General features: G+C 37.1%; 1 protein-coding gene across 12 annotated transcripts in view; it reads right to left on the bottom strand.

Annotated features, from left to right (window-relative positions):
- The window catches only part of LOC129780236 (ras-specific guanine nucleotide-releasing factor 2-like), a 536,608-nt gene that overhangs the window by 459,632 nt on the left and 50,409 nt on the right, over positions 1-26,567 (bottom strand). For 11 of the 12 annotated variants that reach the window (XM_055788276.1, XM_055788280.1, XM_055788278.1 and 8 more), the window contains exons 3-7: positions 16,371-16,439; positions 16,078-16,245; positions 7,692-7,804; positions 7,421-7,568; positions 6,120-6,425 (exon numbers count right to left, since the gene is read on the bottom strand). In XM_055788276.1, coding sequence (XP_055644251.1) covers positions 6,120-6,425; positions 7,421-7,568; positions 7,692-7,804; positions 16,078-16,245; positions 16,371-16,439 — 804 coding nt within the window. The remainder of the gene's footprint in view (positions 1-6,119; positions 6,426-7,420; positions 7,569-7,691; positions 7,805-16,077; positions 16,246-16,370; positions 16,440-26,567) is intronic. The other variant, XM_055788287.1, reaches the window with a different exon arrangement.

Raw genomic sequence — 26,567 nt, 5'->3', positions numbered from 1 at the left:
AATAAGCAACCGGAAGAGCACAGGTTGCTTGTGTCAATCGAACAAGCAGAACGTTTCGTTTCGTGTGACAGTGCATGACATTTTCCAATTGTTAGATAGCTATTTTCATAAAATATATAATTATCTTCAGTGTAATAAATTGTTAGATGGTGTCCAAATCGGTTTATGTAAATATCTCGTAAATCATTAGGAAAAATAACATTTTAAATAATATTGAATATGTCTCCAATTATCTCCCCTTCGATATTTTCAAAAATAGTTTTATTAGAAAATCATTTTAATTTAACAGAGTTAAACGTATAGTGGTGCCGTGTCGGACTCACCAAAATTAAGATAACATATTTTTTTTAATAGAGACACTTCAATACTTTGCGTGATATTTACTATTTAAGAAAAGTAATATAATAAATTGAATATACATTAGATTTTACATGAAAAACCATATATAACGTTTTATCTAACCGGAATAACCGCTCTCAACATATAACCAATTTTATATAATGAAAATAATGTTAGTGAAATTTCTATACGATGCAGGAACCTTAGTCGTAAAGTCCAGCAGCAGTATGCATTTTCTAATATTTTTTGTATTTTGGTTGGTTTTTAAACTTTTTATTTTCTATTTCCATTTTAGAGTAGTCCAAAATTTTATTTTTCCTTTTTTCCTAAAAATGACTTGTTCAAAACTTTTGAACCATTGGACCAATCCAGATGATCGCCTCATCAAATAGAGCTATTCTTCGTTGAAATAATACTACACTTGCGAAAAAAATGAATTCGGTTTCCGTAATTATATTGGGTTGGGGAATAAGTTCGGAATAAAACAATAATTATCTCGAAAGGTTAATTAATTCGCCGCAGTTAATCTTTTCCGCCACTTCACGACTGGTTTGGCGATCGTTTTCCTTCAAAAATGAATTGAGACGTTCTTCATCGAATTCAGAAGGGGCGTGCCACCGACATCAAAGTCGCCATTTTTTAGCTTTGCAAACCATTTCCGTGCTGTAGATCTTCTCCATATACGTCGCAAATGTCCCGGGCTGCTTCGGCAGCTTTTTGACCTCGATGAAAAGAAACGAAGAGCAGGTGTCGAAAATGTTGATTTTTGCCTCCTGGGTATTCCATATATAAGCTTCAAAAATAATAAAAAATTAAATAACCCAAAAATACAATTAACATAGTTTTGTAGAGCAGAAACAGTTCTATCGAATACTTACGCATTGCGAAACAGCAAACAAATCGTTGTAAAATAAAAGGAATATAAAAACGCTATGAACTTATTTCCCAACCCTATAGATTGTATTTTTTTATAGTTTACATGGTTTCAGGATCAGTGACACTATATATTTTTTATTTTTTATTGAAAGCTGAGATTTTTTTACACAACATATTCAAAAATCAGAGAGGTGTTTCTTTTCGTTTTTGAGTTATGATTTTTTCAAAGTCAACCTGTTATCAGAAATCGTACAATACTCCTAAAATTTTATTTCGTTTCGCAAATGTAATATTTTTTTCAAGGAAGAGAATGAGCTGGACTTCGATTTTATATGGCGATCAATCAAATTTAAATACGTGTCTAATATTTTGCGACCACTCGCAAAAGACTTTCTCCTTTCCACTCAGATATTGATAACAAATTATACTTTTACTCCTACATTCTGCTTGAGGTGTAATGGAACCCCAGAACATGCTAAAGTGAAATTTCCCTATTGGGATTTGAAAGCATATTTCTATGAAAGATACGTTGTACCTAAATAAATGTATAGAGGCGAAAGAACTGCAAATTTCCAAGCCTCGTAAAAACAAAGAAGAAGAAGAATAGAAATAAATGCAGTGTATACCCATATTCCAAATTTCTGGATACTCTTCCATAGTCCTAACAGTATACTACTGGCACCATCTTTGTTGTAGCCAGGGCCCGAAATCTTCGAAGATGAAAAATGAAAATCGACTCCCCTCTCAGTAGCTTCGCTTCAACTAGGACTACTTCGGCATTCGCCGTCAACATGATTTGAATTGACTAGAAAATGAATTGAGAGCGAGGATAATTGATTTTGACGTGACTAATGAATACAAATCTGCCCCTTAATTCAACCTGATTTCAATCCACACTTCTACTTTCCCTGACAAGAATTTTGTTACTCGCTCACACAATCTTATTTTCACGTCCATATAAAGTGAAACGAAAACATGATTTCTGACGCAAAAAAATGTTACTTCTTTTTTCCATTAATGGACGGATTATTGTCTACACACCATGAACTTAACCAACGAACTTAGACGGTTATCAGGTATGCTATAAAGGTCCTCGCGTTAGTTTTAGAATATAGCGTGTAACATAGCGTGCAGTTTGGGAGGAAAACTAAACAAAATTTTAGTTCACTTTGTCTCCGAGTTCAATTTTGTGAAAAAAAAACATACAGAAAAACGGACATATATCAACCAAATTCACAAATTTATAAATATTTTTGAACACACTGTACGTTATATTATATGTGTAAGTAATGTTCGTGTACGATACAGAAAAACTAGCTCACCTATAATATATGTCAAACCACGTTGAACTCAAACATCGATATATGCATAAGTGATACATGAGAGAGTGAAACGAATTAATTTTGAGGAAAGTCACTTCAATATGCATTGAAGTCCATTTGACGAGGAAGAATGAAATGCGATAGTCGAGTCGTAGAGTGATATAGCAAGCTAACGCCCGAATGACTATTGAGTCATGTTGTCGATGAAACTGCTGGTAGACAAAACTCATTTCCAATTGAATACGAAGGCGACTTTCTTCATATTTCGTTAACTATGACTTCGCCTAGCCCTGGTTGTACCAAACTTTGATACAGAGAACTTCCTCTTCTTCGAGGGTGTAGAGTGAATGTACTAGGCATGGTACTAGGCACTAGGCATGAGTGATGTCCGCTTGTTGTGTGGTGCTTGATAGCTCGCTCACAACTGTGGTTTCATTTCTGCATTACTCGAGAATAAAACAAGCAAACAAAGCCAAATTTGGCATGTGAAGGTTTTATGGTGCAATAAATGTTTTTCTGGTGGTTGGACACTCCTCTCCCTTTCTAAAAGGTGGTTGTCATGCAAATGAAACACAAATTTCTGCATAACTTGAAAACCAATCAAGAAAATGGAGCCAAATTTGGCATGTGAAGGTTTTAGGGGACACGAAACGTTTTTATGGTCAATAGACACTCCTCCCCCCTATCTAAGGGGAGGCTGCCATACAAATGAAACACAAATTTCTGCATAACTCAAGAACTAATCAAGCAAATAGAGCCAAATTTGCCATTTGAAGGTTTTAGGGGACAAGACACGTTTGTATGATGAATAGACACTCCTCTCCCTCTCTAAGGGGGTGGGTGGGGGATTTGGTCAGCCAAACGAATGAAGCATAAATTTTTGCACAACACAGGAACTAATTCAAGCAAACAAAACCAAATTTGGAATGTGGAGGTTTTAGAGTGCAATAAATATTTATATGGTGGTTAGACACTCCTCCCCCTCTCTAAGGGGGGGCTATCACACAAATGAAGCATAAATGTCTGCATAACTCAATAGATAATCAAGCAAATGGAATCAAACTTGGCATATAGAGGTTTAAGGGATCCATAAACGTTTCTATGGTGGTTCGACACTCCTCCACTTCTCTGAGGGAAGCCTGCCATACAACATACAAATGGGATACAAACTTCCGCATAACTCAAGAACTAATGAAGCAAATGGAACCAAATTTGGAATATGACACTTTTTGAATATGAGAAATGTTTCGATGATGGTATGACACCCCTCTCTCCACTGGATTGAAGAGGGGGTCTCATAAAAATAATACACATATTCCCACCAAACATATTCCGACATGACAATTGAAAATTTTTGAAAAAAAATCTGAAGGAAAATGGGAAAGTTCGGAAAATTCAATTCGCCTATGTTCTTCAATTACATAGTGACAAGCTTTGTTAGTTCATTTGATGTTTGCGCTAACGAAATTGATCTTTGTTCGAAAGTGGAAATTGATTTTAATGTGATAAAACGCACTGTCATATCTTCTTCTATCTATATAAATATAAATGGATCGCCGAATGTGTTGATAAGAGTAAAACTCGAGAAATGAATTGTACGATTTCAATCATATTTTATGTATCAAACATTTATTCCATGTAACGGAGAAACATGTTATTTGCAAGAGGTTGAATGATCTTGAACTCGAGAAACATCGAGAAAAACTAAATGGACGATAACTCCGTCAATAATGCGTCTTTTCATATACCGCACAAAAAATCACACGAAAAAAATCGCACAAGAAAAGGTTTGCCTGTGTTAGTTGCTCGTTATTGACGGTGCGAGAAGGTAAGCACAAAAATCAGCAGAATATATCTCTAGGAAAATGACTTCCAGTTTTCACCGTGAAGATAGTTAATCACGTTAACATTATTTCATAAAAACATGACCTGTTATCTGATTCGGCACCTATTCATGTAAGTCAGGGAAAACACACTGTTCTTCCGATAGCCGTGATTTATTTAATAATCAGCTTCAAGCTAAAAATACCTGAATTAGCAAAACAAAAATATGGAATAATAATAACACATACATTATAGTGTACCTGTATATCTTATACAATGGACACGCGTTGAATATAACCCTAACGATAACAGTGATTCGCTGGGTAATTATAGAAAATATAATCTACTTCAAGCATAAATCATTTCACTTTTCTTACCTGCACTAACTAGTACCTCTTTTGATGTAGAAACCAGAGTGTACTTGGCTTTTAGTGACAAAACAAACTATTTATAATAGTAATCAAAGGGAAATTCAATAAATTTAATAGAACACGTTCTTCTCTTCTGAGCACTTGCTAAACCTTCTATTGTTCATTGGAGTTTGATGGAGTGCTTCTAGTTGCAGATAGGGTCGTCAGTGAAAGTACCCCTGCAGCAACAGCACCCTTCCTGAAAACCGTAGTTCTGCGTCAAAAATCGAAAAAAATCATCTTCCTTACACCATCAAATACATAAGTAGTCATCTCATTATGAAAAGCACCCTTCGTGGCACATAATTTTAGAAAATAAAATATCATTCAAAATTGAAAAAAAGATGTATTGTCATATGATGATAATTCTTGTCAACGCAATCGAATATATTTCTGATGTTTGCTAATGGTGTTGCCAACTACTTTAAATAAGAAGGTTCCGAAAAAAAATATGAGCACGCAGCTATTCTAATATTTCTAGGCGGGTCAAAAAATGTCCCATCATGCGTTATTACACATAAAAAAGGTGGGACATTTTTAATACCACCGTGCCCCAAAGGGTTAAGGCTATATTAAATATACTTGGCCGAAAAAAAATTATCTGTTGAATTTTCAAGATTTGTATGAAAAACATATTTTCAAAATATATCGAATCCTTCATTCGTTTTTGTTCATGTTGAATACGATTTCAACACAACGTAATTTCAAAAAGTTTTTAGGCTTCCGAGATCCTCAAATGGCGTATGTTGAATTTCTATCACAACACAGGCTGAAGTTACGACACAGCGTCTTGTTAATCAGCTGGTAAATAGATAGGAGTCATTTGTTACTATCTGTATAAAGCGCCGAAAAAGGCGATGCAACAACAAAAATACAAATAACTATACCATGCAGAATAAACGGCCACATATCTCAGGCGATGCTTTATCGCCTATACAAATGAAACAAGAGACAAACAACTTCATGTATAGCTTGGTTTAAAGCCAATGAAAGTCATTGCTATTTTTTCTCCGTTTTCATTAGGAAAATATACGATGTTGACTTTTGTTTCCTAACAGCCGATGTTTTATGCTCTCATATAATTGACTATCAACAAATCCAACGACAAATATTGATTTTTCATATCTGTTTGACGAACGATCTTCATTCCAACCGTTTGAACAGAAAAATGAGTACGTGCCCGGAATGAACACAATTGTGTCCCGGTTAAATCCTTTTTCACTGATGTACGCAATATTCTTCCCACTGATGCTCGACAACATATATTAATCCGTCTTTTTGTGTCACACGGATTTACTTTCCGTCGTCATAGCATGAAAAACATGCCACACTGTGATCTGGCACTCACCTCCAGCTGTTCCAAGTACTCCTCTTCCGCCTCCACCATGCTAAATACCAGGTGGTTACGTTTTCGCATACTCTCAGCGTGCGGAGACCGAATGTATTCCTCCACTATCTGTTTCCATCGCCGGCGGCACAACCAGCCCCTGAAAAAGCTTTGCACCTTCCTTATTTTCCGCAGCTCGATGGAATCGTGCACGGACGCACACAGTGCGTGAAGCGACGAATCCTCATCCTGGGGATCGCTAAAGCTACCCCTTCCCACCGGGGTGACCGAACAGCTAGAACGGGCCTCCTTTCGCAACACGCAAATCTGGGGGGAGGAAAAGCAAGCAAACTGTATGTTAGTGGAGAAGTTCTCCATGTAATGGGAAAATTGTTGCGGCATCCCCGCAACGTCAACTGTACATGTTGAATAAACAGAAACTGATAAAATTCACGAAGCGACCAATAAAGTATATTTTGTTTAATAAAATGGAACCCATGTATTCTAAGCGACAGGTAAAGGGTGTGTCACATCAAATTGCATCACGGAAAAAACGCTGTAGAAATTCGCCTAGTAGACCGATCCTTTTGAAAATTTTAGACAGTAAAATAAAAACTATTAAACAACTTTTGGCATTTTCTTTTTATTCATACTTCGAGCCCAAGCCCGTATGCTCGCACCTTCCTCTTTACCCCGTCCATAAGGTTCTGTACAACGTCAGGTTGTAGTTTTTTTTTAACAGAAATCCATTTTCTCTTGAAGTCCGCCTCCGATTTGACAACTTTTGGGTTCTTCCGGAGGACCTGCTTCATAATCGCCCAATATTTCTCTATTGGGCGAAGCTCCGGCGCGTTGGGCGGGTTCATTTCCTTTGGCACGAAGGTGACCCCGTTGGCTTCGTACCACTCCAACTCGTCGGATCACGTCTAAACTGCTTAACTACGCGCTTGTGATCTTTTTCACTGACGGAGCATCCATTTTTGCCGTTCTTCACCTTCCGGTCGATGGTTAGGTTCTCGAAGTATCGTTTTAGTACTCTGCTGACCGTGGATTGGACGATTCCCATCATCTTACCGATGTCCCGATGTGACAACTCCGGATTCTCGAAATGAGTGCACAGGATTAATTCACGACGCTATTTTTCGTTCGACGAAATTTTTCTAAATTTACGAAAAATTGACAGTGAAGCATGGCCAACGTGATCTATACACTCTTATCTGATTATAAGCGAAAGCTGAAGATATAATTCCTAAAAATTAAATTTCTACAGCGTTTTTTCCGTGATGCAATTTGATATGACACACCCTTTATACAACATTTACCTCTGCTCTCAGTTTTCGTATTTCGTGTACCAGCTCTTCACACTGTTGGGTATATTGCCATTTTGCTGTTTTCTCGCTTTCAACCACATGCATCAGGTGGAGGTGTTTTTGCTCCAATTCTTCCTTCATCAGCAACAGTTTGTTGAAGCTACGATTGAAAAAGTGAACGAAATCAAGCGAAACGAGTACTTAGTTAACTGTAACATAGAATAATTGCGGTCGTTTAAACATTTATTTCAGGGACAATCGAGGGTAGCTGTACTTGTATTACCTTGCGTCCCTGATGGCTTGTATCCAAGATGAACAATCGGATTCTGAAGACGCTCGAAGTTCATAATGTCGCTGGTACTGGGTGTCTCGTTTGTAGGAAATACTGAAGCAGTGCTGAAATACGGAAAATATTTATATGATATGTGCAGGAAAGGATGATGTGAACAGACGGGTGATTTTTTGCAGTTTAGCTTTTCAGCACACTGTTTTTGACAGTTCACGCATGATGCCATGTGTTAAGATTAAAGTTGTGCAACTTCCATTGTCATTCCATTGTGGAATGAGAGCTCCAAACGAACAACGCTTACAAATCATTGAAATTTATTATCAGAATCAATGCTTTGTTAAAAGTTTGTTTTCATTTTAATTTCTCAAAAATTTGTTTTTAGTGATGAAGCACATTTTTGGTTTAACGGATACGTTAGCAAGCAAAATTGTCGTATTTGGTCCGATAAGCAACCACAAGCAATACAAAAGCTGCCAATGCATCCCGAAAAGTTTACTATTTGATGAGGTTTTTGGTTCGGAATAATTATTAGCCCGTACTTCTACAAAGATTGCGATGAGAACAAATTTACTGTTAATGCTGATCGCTATCGTGCAATGATTTTCAACTTTTCATTGATCAAAGTACACGAACAAAATCTGGTTGACATGGGGTTTCAACAAAACAGTGCCACATGTCACACAGCACATGAAACGATAATTTGATTGCACAATGAATTTGGTAATCAATTCATCTCACGGTTTGGACCAGTGAGTTACCTAGATCATGCAATTTGACGCGGTTGGACAATTTTTATGAGGGTATGTCAAATCTCTTCTTTATGCCGATGAATCAGCATCAATTTATGCACTAGAAGACAACATCACACGTGTTATCGGGGAAATCTCTTTATTTTCACAATATTCGTTCCTTCATAGATATCTAATTTTAGGCTTAACCATATTTTCAGCATAGTGTACAAGATAAAATATTAATTTATGAGAAGTTGGAGAAAATCCTATACTGAGGATCCACATATTTTATGCACCATTACCATTGCAAACTACATCGTATCCAACCATCGTTCACCGTCGAACCTATGCGAAAAAGAATATGAAGTGTGGCCAAAAAAAAGTGCCTTTGCTGTGGCAAACCGTTAGTTAATGCTCTGTTACGATGCGGATTGGTCACACCTAAGTCGTTCACTTCAGAGTGCATGCTTAGAACATACGCAATGCATCCTAAACGCAGTGTACGGTAGTAGAGCTACCAGTTTCGGTTCACCGCATCAAGGAAACTTATTTCGTATTCCTGTTAATTTTAGTTTGGCTATTAAAAATGAACGATTTCTTGAACACAAATGAAAGGTATTTAATAGACTTTTCAGAAAAAAAATACTATATGGTAGTTCCACAATCAAAATTGTAGACCGATACATTCTTAATACTTCTTAAAACTAAAAAAAACTAAAGAGAGCTGGCTGGATAATTTATCCTTTTAATTTAGAAGAGGACTTTAACAAGTTACATAATAAAAAAAATCAATCTATTGATGGGTTGATTTCCCAGTTTAACACCATTATTCAAGTGTGTCAAGTGTTCTTCTTGTAAAAGTCATCAAAGTGCATTTCCTAACATTGAGCTGTAATAAACTCTTAGTGCACCATTTATAAAATATGTCAACTTCTTTTTTGAATGTTTGAGAGTCTTCTTCATTCTTTATTTCCATATACAGCTTCATATCATCTGCGTAAATAAGTGCCTTAAAACTGTTAAGAAAAACGCAAACGTCATCAACAAATAAAATGAACGAAAGCGGCCCAAATGAGAGCCTTGAGGAACTTCGGATGGTTTTGAAATTTTCCCATTTGCGTGCGGTCAGTCATATATGATTCTAGATCAATAGCTTGCCTTCTATCCTTTTTTTTGACGTAGAACTACGTCTTTCAGGAAGGGTGCCAAATCAGAAAACAGGTCACGTTTTTGTGAAATAAAGTTAACGTTAATAACTATTTTCACAGCGAACAAATTCTGATACTTTGCTCACCAATGGAATCGGAAATTCTCTAAGATTTGTTTGATATACTATACAGTACAATCCACTAATACCTAAACAGTTTAAATAAATGAAAACTGGAAGCATTCTTATTTGCCCATACATTTGTTCTGCAGATTTGTGTGCATTCCCGAACAGAGCTGTCAATAACGAGCAACTGATACATTCGTTTCTGCCCGTTTTCAACATATTTGGTTTAAATAAGTCATCCGCGATTTGAAATCACACCACCTCTCGTTTGGTGATCATCGAAGCAACACAGTTGCCGCAGAACGTCAAGCGGGAGCATAACATAACATAACGAGCGGATATCATTCATGCCTTATACTGATTTCACACACATATTTACACACACAGCACGATACAAGGAGAGGAAGCCCCCTGTATCGAGGTGTGCTACGACAAAGAAGAGCAGCATACGAGAATTTGTTGTGCTAGTGCGGAATATAGGATCAAAAGGGTTCATAGTTTGTGATCGATATCTGAGTAGGAAGGAGAAAGTGTGATGCGAGTTGAACCAAATAAACGAGAAGTGCTGATAGCTTTCGACTACTGAAGTAATAAAAACTTAAATAGCTAAAAATGATGCATTCTAAAATAATATACGAAGTTTTTAAGAAGTGGATTGAATAATATAATTCCGCAGTTCTACGTCGAAAACTGCGGTCGTGTCCTAGATACAACCCATTACAATTTTTTTTTGAAGTTTAAGAAGGAGTAAGGGTATATCAACACGATCGAAAGCCTTACTAAAGTCAGTGTATAGAGCTTCAACTTGATTACCATTATCCATTGCATTCAAAGTGAATGTAAAAAGAACGGCTTTCTTTTCCCTTTACTCCTCAAAAATCCTAACATTTTTTTGAATTTTCGTCTAAAAATAGACACTTGGGAAACAGTTTAAAATTATCCCTACCAATTTCATTCAAAATCGCCAAACGATTTAGAAGATAGACAAAATGAGTATATTGTTTTGGAAATCAGCATAAAACTAGAGAAAAGTTATATATCTCAAATTAAAAACGAAAAATAAGTGTTCCTTAGTGTTCCCGATATTCTATAAAAAAAAAGCTACAGTTTTTTTAAAATGATAGAAAAAGCTAGGGTCTTCTAGGATACCTCGAAAAACAAACGAATAACGAACATTTTCAATATTTTCGCCCGAAGGTATGGGTTACAGTTAAGAAAAAAATCGAAAAACAAATTCAAAGGGTTTCTGAATATCTGCTAAGATCGGTTAGGTTTTGCTAGGAGAGATTGGGTTTCACTGTTTCGTTATATTTAGGTTACTAACCCAGAGTTGCCGCGGGTAATCGATATTACTAACCTTAGGTTTAGATTAAGTTAAGCATAAGTTAGGTTGAGGTTTTCTTCTCGTCTTAGCAAGCGAAAAATGCTAAAACGTAGAACTAGTAGTGAAATGTAACTAATGAAAATGAAATAAATAAAAGTGAATTAAAAAAGTATACTTTTGAGGTGCAGTTTAACTTTTTTTTTCAGAAAGGGCTATCAAACCGATTTTTAATTTCTGATGGTCAAACCGACACCCCCAGTGAAAAGCTTTTATTGACAGTCGAAAAACTTCAATTGGTTTGTTTTTTATGATTCATATTACGTATCATTTGCAACTATCTCCCCTCCCCTCTTTTCAAGTGTCCCCACACACAGTACTCTAGTCTCCTAACGGGTGTTAAATAAAAAATGAGAATTTTTTCAATCACATATAAAAAAAATCTTTTTTTCGTCGATTTCAGTATTTTTTATTAATAACATAATGTATTTTCTTCAAAAAAATTTCAGTGAATGTTTGAGTAAGGCCCGTGGTCTGCTGTTCGACGCAACTTTGTCGCGATGCTCTCACAAGAACGTTGTACGGCACTTACGTCCATTTTCCGGATACAATTCCTGATTCTTGTAGTCAGTTGCTTCGTGATTTCGAGATTTTTTAGCCCTCCAATTGTTTTTATACACTAGGGCACTGAGTGAGCCAAAGAAATCCTCTATTGGGCGGCACTGGGCCAAGTTTGTTGGGTTACGATCTTTCGGCATGAACGGTATCTTTTTCTCATTAAAAAAACGTTAGCGTCTTCTTGGCGAAATGGGAAGACGCCTTGTCCAGCCAGAAGACGTACTTCCCATCCGCGTGATGCTCGTTCAGGAACGGCAGCAGGATTTTATCGAGGCACTCTTCTCTATAGATTGTTGGTTAATTGCCAGACCGCTCGGCTTAAACCAAGGCTTTGAAATGCCCCGGTCGGAAATGGCGATGTACAACATAACCTTTTTTCAAACTTGTGCTTGAACTTGTATTTCACTTCAGGCGGTGTGGATGACTTGTCGCTGGAGTAGTAATTATCATTTCCTGGAATATGCGTTTTGGACAGCGGAAAATAGCTTTCGTCGTCTAGAACGAAAGACGTTCCGCGGTATTTTTTGGTCATCCACCGACACTGTGATTTAACCGTTTCAATCTGCTCCTCCGTGTACTCCGGCGACCTCGTCTTCTTCCTACATACGATTCCTTCCATCTTGAGGGTCCGATGGATCAATACGTAGGTTGCGTCCTTGTTGTCAAACAGCTTCTTTAACGATGTCTTCCTCTGCTTCGTCATTATCGTCACCGAACGACCACTTCCGACCTTCCGCTCTACGTTTAGGGAACCCAGGATACGATATACCATACTGACAGGTACATTTTCTTCCTTAAAATGTGCCATCGTGAACTTTTTTCCCTGCTGGAAATGCGTTTCGTAGAACCGTACAATGCGTTCGCGGAGCACGTGCTGTTTCGACGCCATCTTTGCTTTGACTAAATTCAAACTAGCAAAACCAAAAACGCCTTCTGTTTCTAGGGAGCCCAAAGAGCTATTTTCTTGGAGAAAGAAAATGTTACGCTCTTTATTTGAGTTACTGAAAGGTATTGAAAAAATTCTCTTTTTTTATTTAACACCCGTTAGTACTTCGAAATTGTTGTAATAAGTTTTCATCCGTTTTTCTCATAGTGTCGGTTTTACCCGCACTCCCATTTATTTCATCTAAAAACACCGATTTTTGTACTATATCAAAAGTCGAGTTCTGCCTAATAAATGACTAACACATTATGTAGAACGGTTCATGCAGAGTTTAATTAACGTAAGTCACAGAAACATGGGAGGTCTTGAAAATCGTGACCGGAAAAAATCAAATGAAATAAGAGCAACAGAAACAACCGTTTAGAAAAAGCTCTAGGTCACGCAATCCTACTAGAAATATTCTGACATGTAAAATCGCGGTCATATAATAAAGCAGACGCGGAAAAAAAATCATGAGTATAATCCCTGCACGGTAGAAAGCGCAATTTTTATTATTAATTTAATTTAAGCGAATACAAATACAATGCTGGTTCGTTCATGTAGCAGATTTTTAATATGGAAAAATCGTTTAGCTCGAAAATATGAAGTAAAATTTTTAATATTGTTATTAATAAATTGTGAGACTTATTTTTCGTAATGAAATTTATTGTGAGGTCTATGTGATGGGGCGAAGTCCCCATTTAAAGAAGATCAGGAATCGAGGCGGCCCAAGCCGCCAGGATGACGACATACAAACTACATATATGTTTGCTTCGTTATGGACGACGAAACGTCATTAAGTCGAACTTCAAGCAGCTTGAGGAACACGAGATTGACAAGGCGACGAGAAGGCGAAATGTGGTAAACATCTTCTAGACCTAGACTATTAACGATCCACAAAAACCCTGGTTTGCAGACCATTCACACAAGCAGCTAGAAAAGTGATATTTTCATCATCACCTGGACCATCAACCATTCTAGTTATTGGTCATGGAATGCATTGAAAAACGTATGCTGCCTTTCCTCAAAAAACACGATAAACTGTTCAGTTATGGTCGGATTCAGAATCCATTATGAAAAGATAGTAGGGGAGAGGGGGATATTCGGATACTTTTTTTTCCTTGATTTTTAATATTTTTTGTAAACTTAAAAAAATCCTGAAATCATCCTGGTTGTCATTTGGACATTATTGTATCATATGAGAGTGTTAGAGGTGTGCGTTGGTGCGATTACGAATGGTTTATTCGAATTTTTGAAAATTGCCTTTCTGTCCTGATGTGCCCAATGTGTGTGGCAGTTTCGGACAACGAAAAAAAAATTAAATTTTATGTTTATCAACAATTACTTCCGTGTCCTCTTAATTCCAGCCTGTTCTGCATTTTCCTGTTTATCAGTATTTGTCTGAAAGAAAACTGCTTGCTATGAGAGTCAGTAAAAATTCGTGATTTTGCTTCCTTCCGTTTTTGAGTGGTGGTTTTCCGCGGTGAAGTTCTTGGGAAAGGTTCAACATTTTCCGGGGACAAAGTTGCCATGGTAAAATCTATCTGTGCTGTAGACGTAATGTTTTGCATCATTGTTGTATTACCCGATGAGTCAGTTGCTACCTACGCTCCAGTAGGTGAAATCAATTGAGCATTCAAAATCCTTGTCCGAAAAAACATTCCTTGAGAATGGATAGCAACCTGTCATTTAGTTTCCAGCTAGGATATTTTTTTTTTTTTATCCAGTTCATTTATTTGTAAGGCTCAATCGCATAAGCTTTGCGGACCCGCTAATTCAAGGTTTGTTTATACAAAGTTTCAACTAATTTCTATGTTTAGTAGGATTCGACCGAATACTCGCGGTTTACTCGAGGTTAAAAGGGCAACATTTTTGTGGATGTGGATTTGTGGAGCTAGGATATTACTCAGATAGAAAGAAGCATAATAAGCCGATGCAACTATACCTGAAAGGAAAAATTTTAGAAATTTTTTAGTGTTTAGAAATAGTTTTTCCAGGATGGTTGAGTAGCCAATCGTTTTGGGAAACTGAGAGCTTTTGCTTGAAGGGCCCATAACTGAAACATCCAGCGGTTGTAAGCGATTTATGACATAAGGTGGAAGAGATACACGAATTGTGCAATTTTCTCGGCAATATTTAATTGTTTCCAAAGTGCAATGACTTTTTGATTGATTTTTGATTTTTTGAAATTGATTCGTTTACGTTGCTTTTTGCTACCTTTTTCAAATGTTCCAGAACATTGAGAAACAATTTTCCCGTTATGCAACCGTTAGTTGGGAAATTAGCAAAGGCAATGGACCCAGTTGTTCCATCTGTGAGCTAGAATCATGAAAACGTTCTATTTGAAACTAGTTCGATAGCTCTTTCCATCTCATCTTCATTGATCTATCGGTTTTTTTTGTAGTTTCGAACCATCATTAGGTCTGAGAATCAGACTGTATTGGTGTTTGTTAGTAAACAACAATCAGACACAAATTTTATGAGGTATTAAACAGTGTCCGAATGTGCCCCGTGAACGATGTCCGAATGTGCCCCACCACCATCCGAAGACAAATAATAATTTTTTCTAATAAATAAACCCTTTATTTCCCCGTTGTATGCACGTTTTTTTCATTTCATATTAGTTACTAACTGACGTGGTGTACTTAAATTTCTCAATCTTTCACAAAGGAATTAGGGAAATAGTTACAACTTCCAGCTCAAAAGTTTCGAAACGTGTATGAAAAAGGGCACTGTGTTGTTTTCGTAAGTAATAAACGATCAGGAGATGTCAAACCATATGACAGCTGTTGGTGGAAGGGCTGTTAACTTACTTATATTTTTAATTTGGTTGAAAATTGTACCACTTAATTTTTACAAGCGTTATCCGAAACTGCCCCCTTTCCCCTATGCCAATAATAACGTGATAATGTTGCTGTAATTATATTGCTTTGCTCTACCAACATCCCTAAGCTCCGTTTCATGGATATATGGGCCAATGATAAGCGAAGTCAGCTTGAAAAAAAACACAAAAAACGGTGGAAAATGAAAGACAATTCAAGCAAGCGTTCTATGGCGAAAAAGTCGACAAGTTCGCTGTACAAAACCTAATGGCAATGTTAAAGCACTCCGTATTTCAGAAAATCTGCAGCTTGTTAAAATATAAATGAAAATAGAAACTGTTCTCTAGGAAGTGGTGGGTAACGGCTTACAATGCTCTGTTTACTGAACAAAAATAAGTCGAGCTACAATATTCTTCGAAAAGCGGGGATTCTACCGGTATATGGACGCATGAGATAGGCATATTGCTTTGGGTGAAAACTTCCCCTATCTTATATTTATATTTAAGTGCCTATTTCATCAAATTTATTTTAAAAATCTTATCCAACATGAAATATGACACCTTACATGACATCTTACATGAACTTACACACCCTCCTATTCGCTCAAATTTTGATCGGTCCACCCTTCATCTCCAAAATATTTCTTCAACCAATTGATCCTCCAGTACATAATTCTATGTCTATGTTTCTCACCTGCGAATTGTCCTCCTTAATTACCTTGCTTCCCTTGTCGCCAGTACTGCTTACCGGCGAGCTGATCAACGAGGGACACGATATAACTCGTTCGCAGTAGCAACCTTCCAAAAAGATTAATCCTGCGGGCTTAGTCGTTTGTGGTGATTCGAAGTAGAACAGCAGATTCTGTCGGATCAAATAGAATGGGAAACACATTAGCGCTGGATGATGAATTCTGCGCAGACATCACATTCAACGGTCACTTCCATTGGCCATTGAGTGGAGTCTTTCTTGCGAGAACTGTAACTCACCTGGTACAAGGAGAACCATTTCAACTGCCACTTATTGGTATCCCCAGAGCGTTTGTGAAGATAACCATGCTGAAAGTGCAAAACGAAGACCATTGTTAGAAGTAAGAAGTAATAAAGTATGTTTGATTGCTAGATGTTAGAATTGAAGAACGAACTTTTTTTTTGTTCAGATATTATGTGCATATTTTATACACTTTAAAAGATTAAGACAGCTGAAGGTATTCAATCGTATATCTCAAGAAAAATAAAATCTAATTTATTGTGATAGATGCATAGACATATTTCCTATCAATTGATGCAAATATCTTTGCGGCTACAAGAAATGCTCGAGTTATAAGCATTCGGAATCTTTCATTTTTACTGCATTCATCAGATTTTGATTTTACCCCCCATATACTCCCTTTTTTTGTCATAGCTAAATGCTCAAGCTTTCTGATTGTAATCCAGCGAATGTCGCATAAAACTGTAATTATATTTATGAAACAATTATACCAGCACGAGGAAATTATAGATAAATGTAATCAAAACAAATATTATCAAATCTTGTATTAAATATATTAAATATTAAATAAAATTATTATAATAGAGAAACCAAAATTATAATATTGTCTTTCTTTTTTTTTTTATCAAACCTCGAACAGATGTAAAATGAACATTGACTAGATATACATCCCCGTAAAGCGGATTTACAAAAATAGATAGCTCATGGAGAACGTTGGGAAAACGAATTTTTGTTGTTTTTTTGTCTACATTGCCGTTCTAAGCATAGTTACTTTTTAACAATTTTCACTTTTCCTCATAAAACGATATTTTCATGCCTAATGTTCTGGAAAAACACAAAAAAGTTATAGTTTGTTCCCAGCTTTCAAAAAAACAACATCAAGCTCAATTGTCCCATGTTGATATTATATTCATAACTGTACCACCATTTATTTTTTGTAAATCCATATCAAATAAATCGGTTAAAGTAGAAGAATTTTATGTCATGCTTATAGCAGAGCTAATGAACCCATTTCTTGTTCGGAAGAACGAGCTGATTCTCAAACAAATAAAAAAAAAGTTTAACAGAACACGTGTAAACCTTGTTAGCGAATGCCTAACAACAATGAGATTTATATTCTGCAAAGTATTGCAGATCAGTCTCTTCTTCATAAAACAATGTTTTATGCATAATCTTACGGAAAAAAGATTATTTTGGAAATTCAAATAAGAGGATCTGTTCACATCTCATTAAACAAGAGTTTTCTGCTTATAGAAAACCCAGTGTATTACTAAACCGAAATGCCTAAAGCTTCTGATAGACAAATATGCTAGAAAACTTTGAATGTGTTTTTCTCAGTTGCTGATTTTAGAACATGGGACAACTATGCGCAGAACGGCAGTATAAGCGTAACCATGCCAATTTCCAATGAAATAATCTGTACAGTTGAAGGATACCGTTCTGAATCATATTTCGGACAGCTTCACATTTCGGACGCTCTTTAAAAATAACTTGAAATGCTTAATGCCCTGATGATATAACTATAAAATTAATATCAAAATTGATTCTTTAGAGTAACCTTTTTCTTATATCATCAGAGCATTAAGCATATCAAGTTATTCATAAAGAGTGTCCGGAATATGAAGCTGTCCTAAATATGATTCAGAACGGTATTATCGACAAATAGAGGGACTAGGAGATTTTGCATTTGGAAAACGCTTGCGTCTATTTATGTGGACAATCAATCGTTTCAATGAACATTTGTTTGCATAGCTAGACGTAATCACCAGGTTGCTCTGTCGGTAGTGTTAGCATTTACATTTCCGATAATAGGCAAAACGTCTCCGTCGGTAGTTTCAATTATTATCGGATAAAGTGAAATAGGTTTAGAAGAAATTTAGTGAAATGTCTGGAAAAGGTTCTCCGGATTTGTTGGGAGTCTATGATAGTACTTTTTTCCTGAATACTCTGGGATATGATAAGAACAGCAGATTCGTGTTTTTTCAATTAATTGAATTTGTAAAAGCAATTTGTTATGTTAGTAATTTTAGCAACATGATTTACCGATATCACGATCAATCGCATAAAGATTGTGGAGTGAATTACACCAACGATATGTGTAAATACTGAGTATGTGGAATAATTCGATATCGAATTCGAGGAGTTATAATGCTAAGAACCAAAATTAATTTGATTTTACTACTGATTTGATTGTTAAATTACCTACTTGGAGATTCAAATACAGAAATTTTGGTAATTATCACATTAAAAAACACAATTGCTTCTTTCGTTCGTCGCAGACACTGCACTGCAAAAATAGTAATTATATAAGCAACATTTCAATGATTTCTTATATTCATCTACGAGGGACACTATTTATATTTCGGGAATAGGAACAGAAACAAATAGTTAAGCTGCGAATATATTTTTATTGTTTTTCAAAGTACTCGCCACGATGATCGATCGACTTTTGCATGCGCTTAAACCAATTTTCAAAGCATTTATCCCAATCGACACGAGCCTTTTTTTTGAGCGATTGTCAAATTATGTGGGATCCAACGTGAACATAATTTTCGCACAACTAAGTGTTCATGTAAAATCGCATATATGCTGGTGGAACTAATGCTTAGGGATGCCTCATTCTCACAATAGGTTACATGACGATTTTGCTTAATCATTTCGTGCACAGCATCGAAGTTTTCTGGCACTACATTCGATTTTGGACGACCTTCACGAAACTCGTCGGACAGCGAACTACGACCACGATTGAATTCACTATACCAGCGATACACAGTAGTTTTTGATGGAGCTTCATCGCCAAAAGTAAAATTAAGTTGATTGACGCACTCTTGTTGTGATAATCCACGTCGAAAGACGTAAAAAATCATCGGACGAAAATGTTCACGATTCAGATCCATTTTTTTTGCCGAGACCAAACTTTCAACTAAATATAAAATAAACAAATAGCGTCCGTATGACAAAATGTTCTGAGTACGTATATCGTCAAAAATGTCAAACTTTACGATGGAACCGTCAGATGGACTCACATGACATCAGTGTTGCCAATTCCCGAAATATAAATAGTGACCCTCGTATTAGGAAACACTAAGTAATAAGACACTATCATTCATGACATGTTTGGACTCTACAAAGAATGTGATTCAAATGTAGATTTAGCTTATAGCATATAATACTGATATTTGTTGATTCTCGAACGATGTATGAAATCTGTTTAGTTCCATAAATCTGTTATGCGGACAAACAGTGATTTTTAAAAAACGTTTTTTCAAAATTGCTCAGATGTTTTCGAACAAAGAATGTTTGTTTGCATGTTGAGCAAACGTATTACATTGCGTAGAATGCATAACGGTGAAAAAGTCGATTTTGTTAATTTTGTCGTTTACGTCTCCAATACAAACATGGAGTGTGTAGGGTATCTGAATTTATTTTGCAGTAACCTGCAAGTAACTGTAAGTACTAAAATTTGCTCCGAATATAGATCATGGAAAGACTCAGGCACAGCATGCACGTCGACCGCAATCCGAATGGCTTCGGCAGGAAGATGGTGTGACCTATTATGAACCGTTAACACATTGCGGATCGCTCACGAGATTTCCCGTGTTTCGCGATTCGTCTGTTGGATAACGTAAAAACCCGTGTTTTCTACACTTGAAGGTTAAATCCTTGGTTTGCCAAGAATCTAACAAGGCCTACCGATAGCTCGCCTTTGTCTCATCCACATCGATCTCAGTCGTGGAAACAGAACAAATGAAACGTTCAAGTTTGCCCCAAAAGTTTGGTCATTAATGTGTGAAACGCTCCCGTGGCTGAGTGGTGATAGTCACACTTATCATGTTCGGGGTTCTCGTTCTGGTTGGAGGATTTTTCGTCAAAAGAAATTCCTTCCGACTTGCACTGTGTTCATTTAAGGCGTGTTATTTGGCAAAAGACGTCTCAACTAAATACTAGTATCAGTATTGCCACACGTACAGATTTATCTGGAATGGTACAGATTTTCTCGTTATTTTTGGTACAGATACGGTATAGAGTACAGATTTTTGTGAAATGTACAGAATGGTACTGATTTATTCCATTTGTGAAATTTCTTACATTTGAACAAAGAAACATTGAGGTATATGACGACTTTTACGCCGCTGCTGATTTAAATGCAATTATTGATCAGTTTCATAAGGTCGAAATACCTTACAAGGATCGTGTGAAAGCATTCGTGTCGGATGGTGCGACGTATGTTTGCCCCAGATCAACATATTGAATCGTTTGTTCCGGGCTGAAAAACCTGAATTCACGAAGAAATACATGAAGAGCTGAAATATTTTTATTTGATCATTAATATCTGCGAGGAATTTTACGTTGTTTAAATGTCCAATGCTATTGAATATGAAGATCGTTTGAAAAACGACAAGAATTTTAGATTGGAATAGCAGCAGAATAGACATCGAAAGACAGATCATTTCAAAGGATATTTGTCGCATTTTTTTCGTGGAGCTGATCAAACAAATTTGAAAAAGATTCGATTTGAATGATTCGACGCTCATGTCTAGGACAATGATAAATCGCAGAAACTTTTCCAATTTGACTAGCATTAACGTTGTGTTAGCAGCGTTTCCAGGATTCTAACTACAATGTGAATGTACAAGATGTGGAGAATTGATTCTGTAGCCCAAAAATAAAATTACTCCGTAAGGAAATCACAATTTCAGAATTTTTTTCAGAAAACGAGCATGTGCAGGGTTGGTGCCTTTTGTGCGCTTCGATGCCTTGTTTGTAATGTTCTCACTATGACTCACCCCTTGGCAACTGTCGAGCGATTTTTTTCTGAATATAATCAGAACAAAAATAAGCTCTGAAAACGACTCAGCAACGATACGATTGACGCTATTTTGAGATCAAAGGATTTAGTCAAATATCGTGGTGGCAGCTCGCAGCTTTGAAAAATAATAGTATGCAATATAGATTCAAAAGAACTATGTATAAGCATCATCAAACACACGAATGACTTGCAAATGTAAATGTAGTATTTGTAGTAAATAAATGAGTATTTTTAAAGCTAATAATTTTTTTTTCTATACAACGAATATTTTCGATGGTACAGATTTTTGGAAAAAAAACAGGAAGTGGGTTATATCTATGGTATAACCGCAAGGGTGACGTAGGACTATCGTTGATTTAGAGATCATTTGTTTGAAGTTGAATCTAAATCCATCCTGAATGAATGAATAAATAAATATTTGGGTGACTTCAAAAACGAGAGTGTTACGTTGGAGACTCAAGGTTTTATGCATCCAATATTGGATACAAAAAACCTTGTTCTGAAGAATAATCTTCAGAAGCTTTCCTGCTAACTGCACTTGATTGACAAATCACAAAACCAAATGTATGTGGTCGCAGTATTATATGGATAGAAAACATTAAAATAAACTCGCTTGAATGTAATTTTCAATTCCAAGGGGAACTGGCAGATTATTTTTCAGCAACGATCATTTTTTTCCAGGTTTCCTCTCGATAACCAGCAAACGAAAAGAGTTGCGCGCGTGTATGTGTGTGTGTGGCGGCTGCTTCTATGTCTTCCCGAGGAACCGTATTTCGATGCTGATACTCTCTTGGTCACGAGAGTATCAGCATCGGCTTTTCTGCGCTCCCTCACAGTTAAAACAAACTGATTGCATTTCAGGTCAGGTCAGGCCAGGTAATGAATCCCTCGATCCCTCGCCGTTCAGCTCGTTCAGTAACGATGTTGTCTTGTCGATGTCCTCAGGCGTCGTGCACAAATTACGTAACGCTAAAAATCCGAATTTTGAACCACCTCTCCCCCCCCCCTTTCGTAACGCAATTTCCTATCTCTAATAAACAGAAAGTAACGCAACATCTACCCCCTCCCCCCTTATCACGTTACGTAATTTGTGCACGACGCCTCACGAAAAATGAATCGGTTTCACCACCAGAATATCATTTCAGTATGCTTTTCGTGCGTGATTGAATCGAGAGATGGTGTGGTTTACGATGGCAATTTGGAAGGCAAACTAGAGGAGAATGAACTCTCTGAGTATGAAAATTTCGGTGACTGAGCAATAATCAATTGAAAATTATATAATTTTCGCGATACGAAACATTTTCCGTTTTTCATGTTATGCATCCAATATTGGATACGAAAATATCCTACTGATAGGAAAGAATAATCTTCACAAGCTTTCCAGCTAATTACACTTGATTGAAAAATTACGAAATCAAATGTATTTGGTCGCTGTGTTCGCCATATAATTAGAAAACATTAAAATAAACTCTTTCGCATGGATGTATTCTTCAATTCCCAGGGAACTGGCAGATTATTTTTCAGCAACGATTAGATCTTTCCGGAATTTTCTCGATGCTGTATGGCATCCAAACGAAAATTCTCGTTTCAGTTTGGCCTGTAAAAAACTTTTCTAAACTCTAATCCATCAAATTTGGAGCCCTGAAAAGGGCCGATGATTATATGCTAAGCTAATATAGCACCCTCTCCTTGGATTCGATGGGCCAGCTGAATGTCCTTGGGCATGATGTGACGCGTTTTGCGTGGATAGCACACAAATTTGTATCTTCGAATAAGCCTCCTGCAGCGTCATAACCGCGGAACTTTGGAAGCGCAAGTCGGTTTTGAAGTCCTGAGCAATTCCACGATCCAAAAGCTGCAAAGGTAGCTTGCGGATCAGCAATTCGGTCGACTTCCGATAGCGATGAATTTCACGCAAAGTTCCCGGTCGATAGCGATGTGGCTTCTTCACCTATCCTGCGGCTGGTGCGCTTATCCGAGCTGCTTTCGTGTGCCTTACCACTGAAAGACTAACTATCTATCTGCTTGGTCCCAAACAAACGAGTCGTCACGGTGCGAGAGTAGAGTAAGAAATGAACGAAAGCAAAGGAAGCGTCATTTTATAAACCATAAAAGTATAGAATCTAAACCCCACCCTTATTATATTCGTTGCTTACCCTGAGAGAGAAACGAATAACATCGAAGTAAGTATACAGTAATGTATTTGAATCCGGACACTTTGCGTTACTTTGATTACCATACCGCAGCCACAACATTTTCTGCATGTTGAATTAATGCGATTGATAAGTAACTATCAAGAAACTATCAGTAACTATATTAGCAACTATTAATCGCATAAATTCAACATGAAAAAAATGTTATGGCTGTGGTATGATATTGAATGTAATGCAAAGTGTCCGGATTCAAAAGCATTACTGTAAAAAAGAGTTAACTCGACTGAAATTTTTTCGGTTCGGCCTGCAAAAACGAAATTAAGAGCCCCCGCCGACTGCAGACTGACTTGTCGACCGATAGTTCGGTCGGCTTCTTAATCAGTACGGAGAAAAAAAGTCTGTAGTGTACAGCATAATGCATAGACGTAAGTATGAGCTTCCCCTTCTCACATTCCAATAAGATTAATGGGTTTCCAAGTGGGCGCGCTACATACGGATACGAATGATTTCAATAACCTGTTTTCGAAGCTATCATTAAGCTATTGAAACAATTTTTCGACTCAATAAATAGCAATCATATAACTCTTGGACATTTTATCTTTTGTATGAAATGATTATCATACTGTTCCGTTGATCCGAAGCAGAATGAATCACGCTTAAAGAAGGAATGGATTTTTTCTTGGAATTTAGTCAGCAGAAATAATGCCCTTTCCCAACAATTAAAAACGACAAACGGTAAACAGTTTCATCAAAGTGATTTCTTCGATATGGGGATATATTCACTACATCATGTCATATATTTCATATTTTTCATTATGAAATCCATATCCATGGCACCTATCGGTATCGAATTATCATCGACACCACGATTTTCGCTAAATGCTCCTTTCAGTTCGGCCTGTAAAAAACTTTTCTGAACTCTAATCCATCAAATTTGGAGCTCTGAAAAGGGCCGATGATTATATGCTAAGCTAATATAGCACCCTCTCCTTGGATTCGATGGGCCAGCTGAATGTCCTTAGACATGATGTGACGTGTTTTGCGTGGATAGCACACAAATTTGTATCTTCGAATAAGCCTCCTGCAGCGTCATAACCGCGGAACTTTGGAAGCGCAAGTCGGTTTTGAAGTCCTAAGCAATTCCACGAACCAAATGCTGCAAAGGTAGCTTGCGGATCAGCAATTCGGTCGACTTCTGATAGCGACGAATTTCATGCGAAGTTCCCGGTCGATAGCGATGTGGCTTCTTCACGCTTCCTGCGGCTGATGCGCTTATCCGAGCTGCTTTCGTGGTGCCTTACCACCGAAAGACTAACGAGCTGTCTGCTTAGTCCCGATGAAACGAGTCCTCACGGTGCGAGAGTAGAGTAAGAAATGAACGAAAGCAGGAAGGAAGGAAGGAAGGTATTGAATTAGAGAGACTTTAAACTCTGAGAGTTCATTCGTCTCTTGCCCTTGAGGGCGGGAAATTTAACTAAAGGAAAACTAAGAAAAACTATTGCAAAATTCGTTATTATCGCTCGACTCAGTCTTAGTAACCGCTATGGACGTATGTCGTATCGCCGCACCCTACACGGCTCTGGGGCCAAAAACACAACCAAACAATTGGAGCAGGGAAAAAGCCCATTTTAGTGTGCTTGAAGAGCTTGCTTCTAAAATGGACGTAAAAACCTGCTCATCTTTTGCTGAAATTAGAAGAGAAAACAAACGTAGTTTTATCAGTATAGGTAGATTTAGTAATTTGACATTAGATCTGATCGAATAAACCTGTATCCTTTAGGAACTAGATGGTCCTTTTTTGCTCGACGGCGTCGTCCGATAGTGCTGTCCTTATGGTGTCTGCAACCTGAAACTTTATTCTTGAAGCATTAAATTTAGGGCATGTGATTAATATGTGTTCCACCGTGAGTCTTCGCCATCAATCCCACTGAGTGAAATGGAGGACAATTCCCGGCCTTTAGAGAAAATATAATATTAGACTAGGAACCGCCGCTCACCCTACCATCTCAAAAATAAGGGAGAGTCGGTTTCCGGTCCTACGATTATGAAAGTTATTTAAAGAAATAATCCGATTAAATATAATATGAATAAGTGAAAGCCTGAAGACCGCCCTCCGTCCCATCCCTCTTGAATAAGGCGGAAGGTGACTCCAGGTCTTTCGATTAATGAATTATTTTATGAAAAGTATGGTAAATAGTATCAAGAGATCGAGGGCTGGAGCCACCGTCCATCCTACCTCCCTCAAGAATAAGGTGGACGGCAACTCCGGGCCGTTCGGTTTAACTAAAATAATGTTGATTGATATAAAAATGCTGCAGATTAAAGGTTAAATTATGTAATAGAAGTAATAATTTATTTGTTTTTATTATTACCCTTTGGAGGGCTGGAAACTTTCCTGGTGTGTGTGTTATTTGTGTTAGTGTTATTTTTATTTGGAGTGGAGTGGTATAGAGTGTTAGCATGTGATTGTTGATTGTTGTTATGTGGGTGTTTATTGTTGGTGTGTGTGTGTGTGTTGTTTCTTCCATTTATTTGATTTGTTTGTTCGTTCCTTGTCCGTTTTCGTTGGACTTCTTTGGTTTGCTTGTTTTCCTCATCAGAAGACTTATGTTCTTCAGAAGATATTCCTTTGTTCGAGATTTTCCTTTTATTTTTATTCCTAATTTCAATGTATTCCATTGGATTATCTGATTCCTCTTCGGTTTACATGTCCTGTCTATCCTCTTCAGATTCTATATTCTTTGGTTCCTCTATTTCTTCTTCTTCTGATTCTTCGGAATCTTCTTCAGATTCATCTACCGAGCTTTCCGTTTCATTGCCTGAAGTAATGGATTGGCTATTATCCTGATTGGGTCTAGCGGAATTACATTGGCATTTGCATTGAGTGCAGCCATCTACTGTTGTTTGAATGGTATTAAGTCTGTCCTGCAGCACACTGGAATAGGTTATTCCATTGTTCTGGAGGTCATACTTTTTCCTAGCTTCGTTGTGAGATATTCCCTCATCTACTCTTATTCTGGTTATGTTGTTTTCTCTTACCCATATTGGGCACGTCCTGTTGGATGAGGTATGATCACCCTTACAGTTGACGCAAAATTCAGGGGATTTACAAATTTTGTTTCCGGAAATATTTATTTTGTGTTCTTTTCCACAGTTTTTGCAGAGTGGAGTATTTCGTCTGCACCGTTTTGTTGTGTGCCCAAAGCGGTAACACTTAAAACATTGCATGGGGT

This window comes from Toxorhynchites rutilus, chromosome 3, assembly GCF_029784135.1.
Source record: "Toxorhynchites rutilus septentrionalis strain SRP chromosome 3, ASM2978413v1, whole genome shotgun sequence".
NCBI classification, from domain to species: Eukaryota; Metazoa; Arthropoda; class Insecta; order Diptera; family Culicidae; genus Toxorhynchites; species Toxorhynchites rutilus.
The sequence above is the reverse complement of the archived record's forward strand: the minus strand, read 5'-3'. Positions and strand labels throughout refer to the sequence as shown.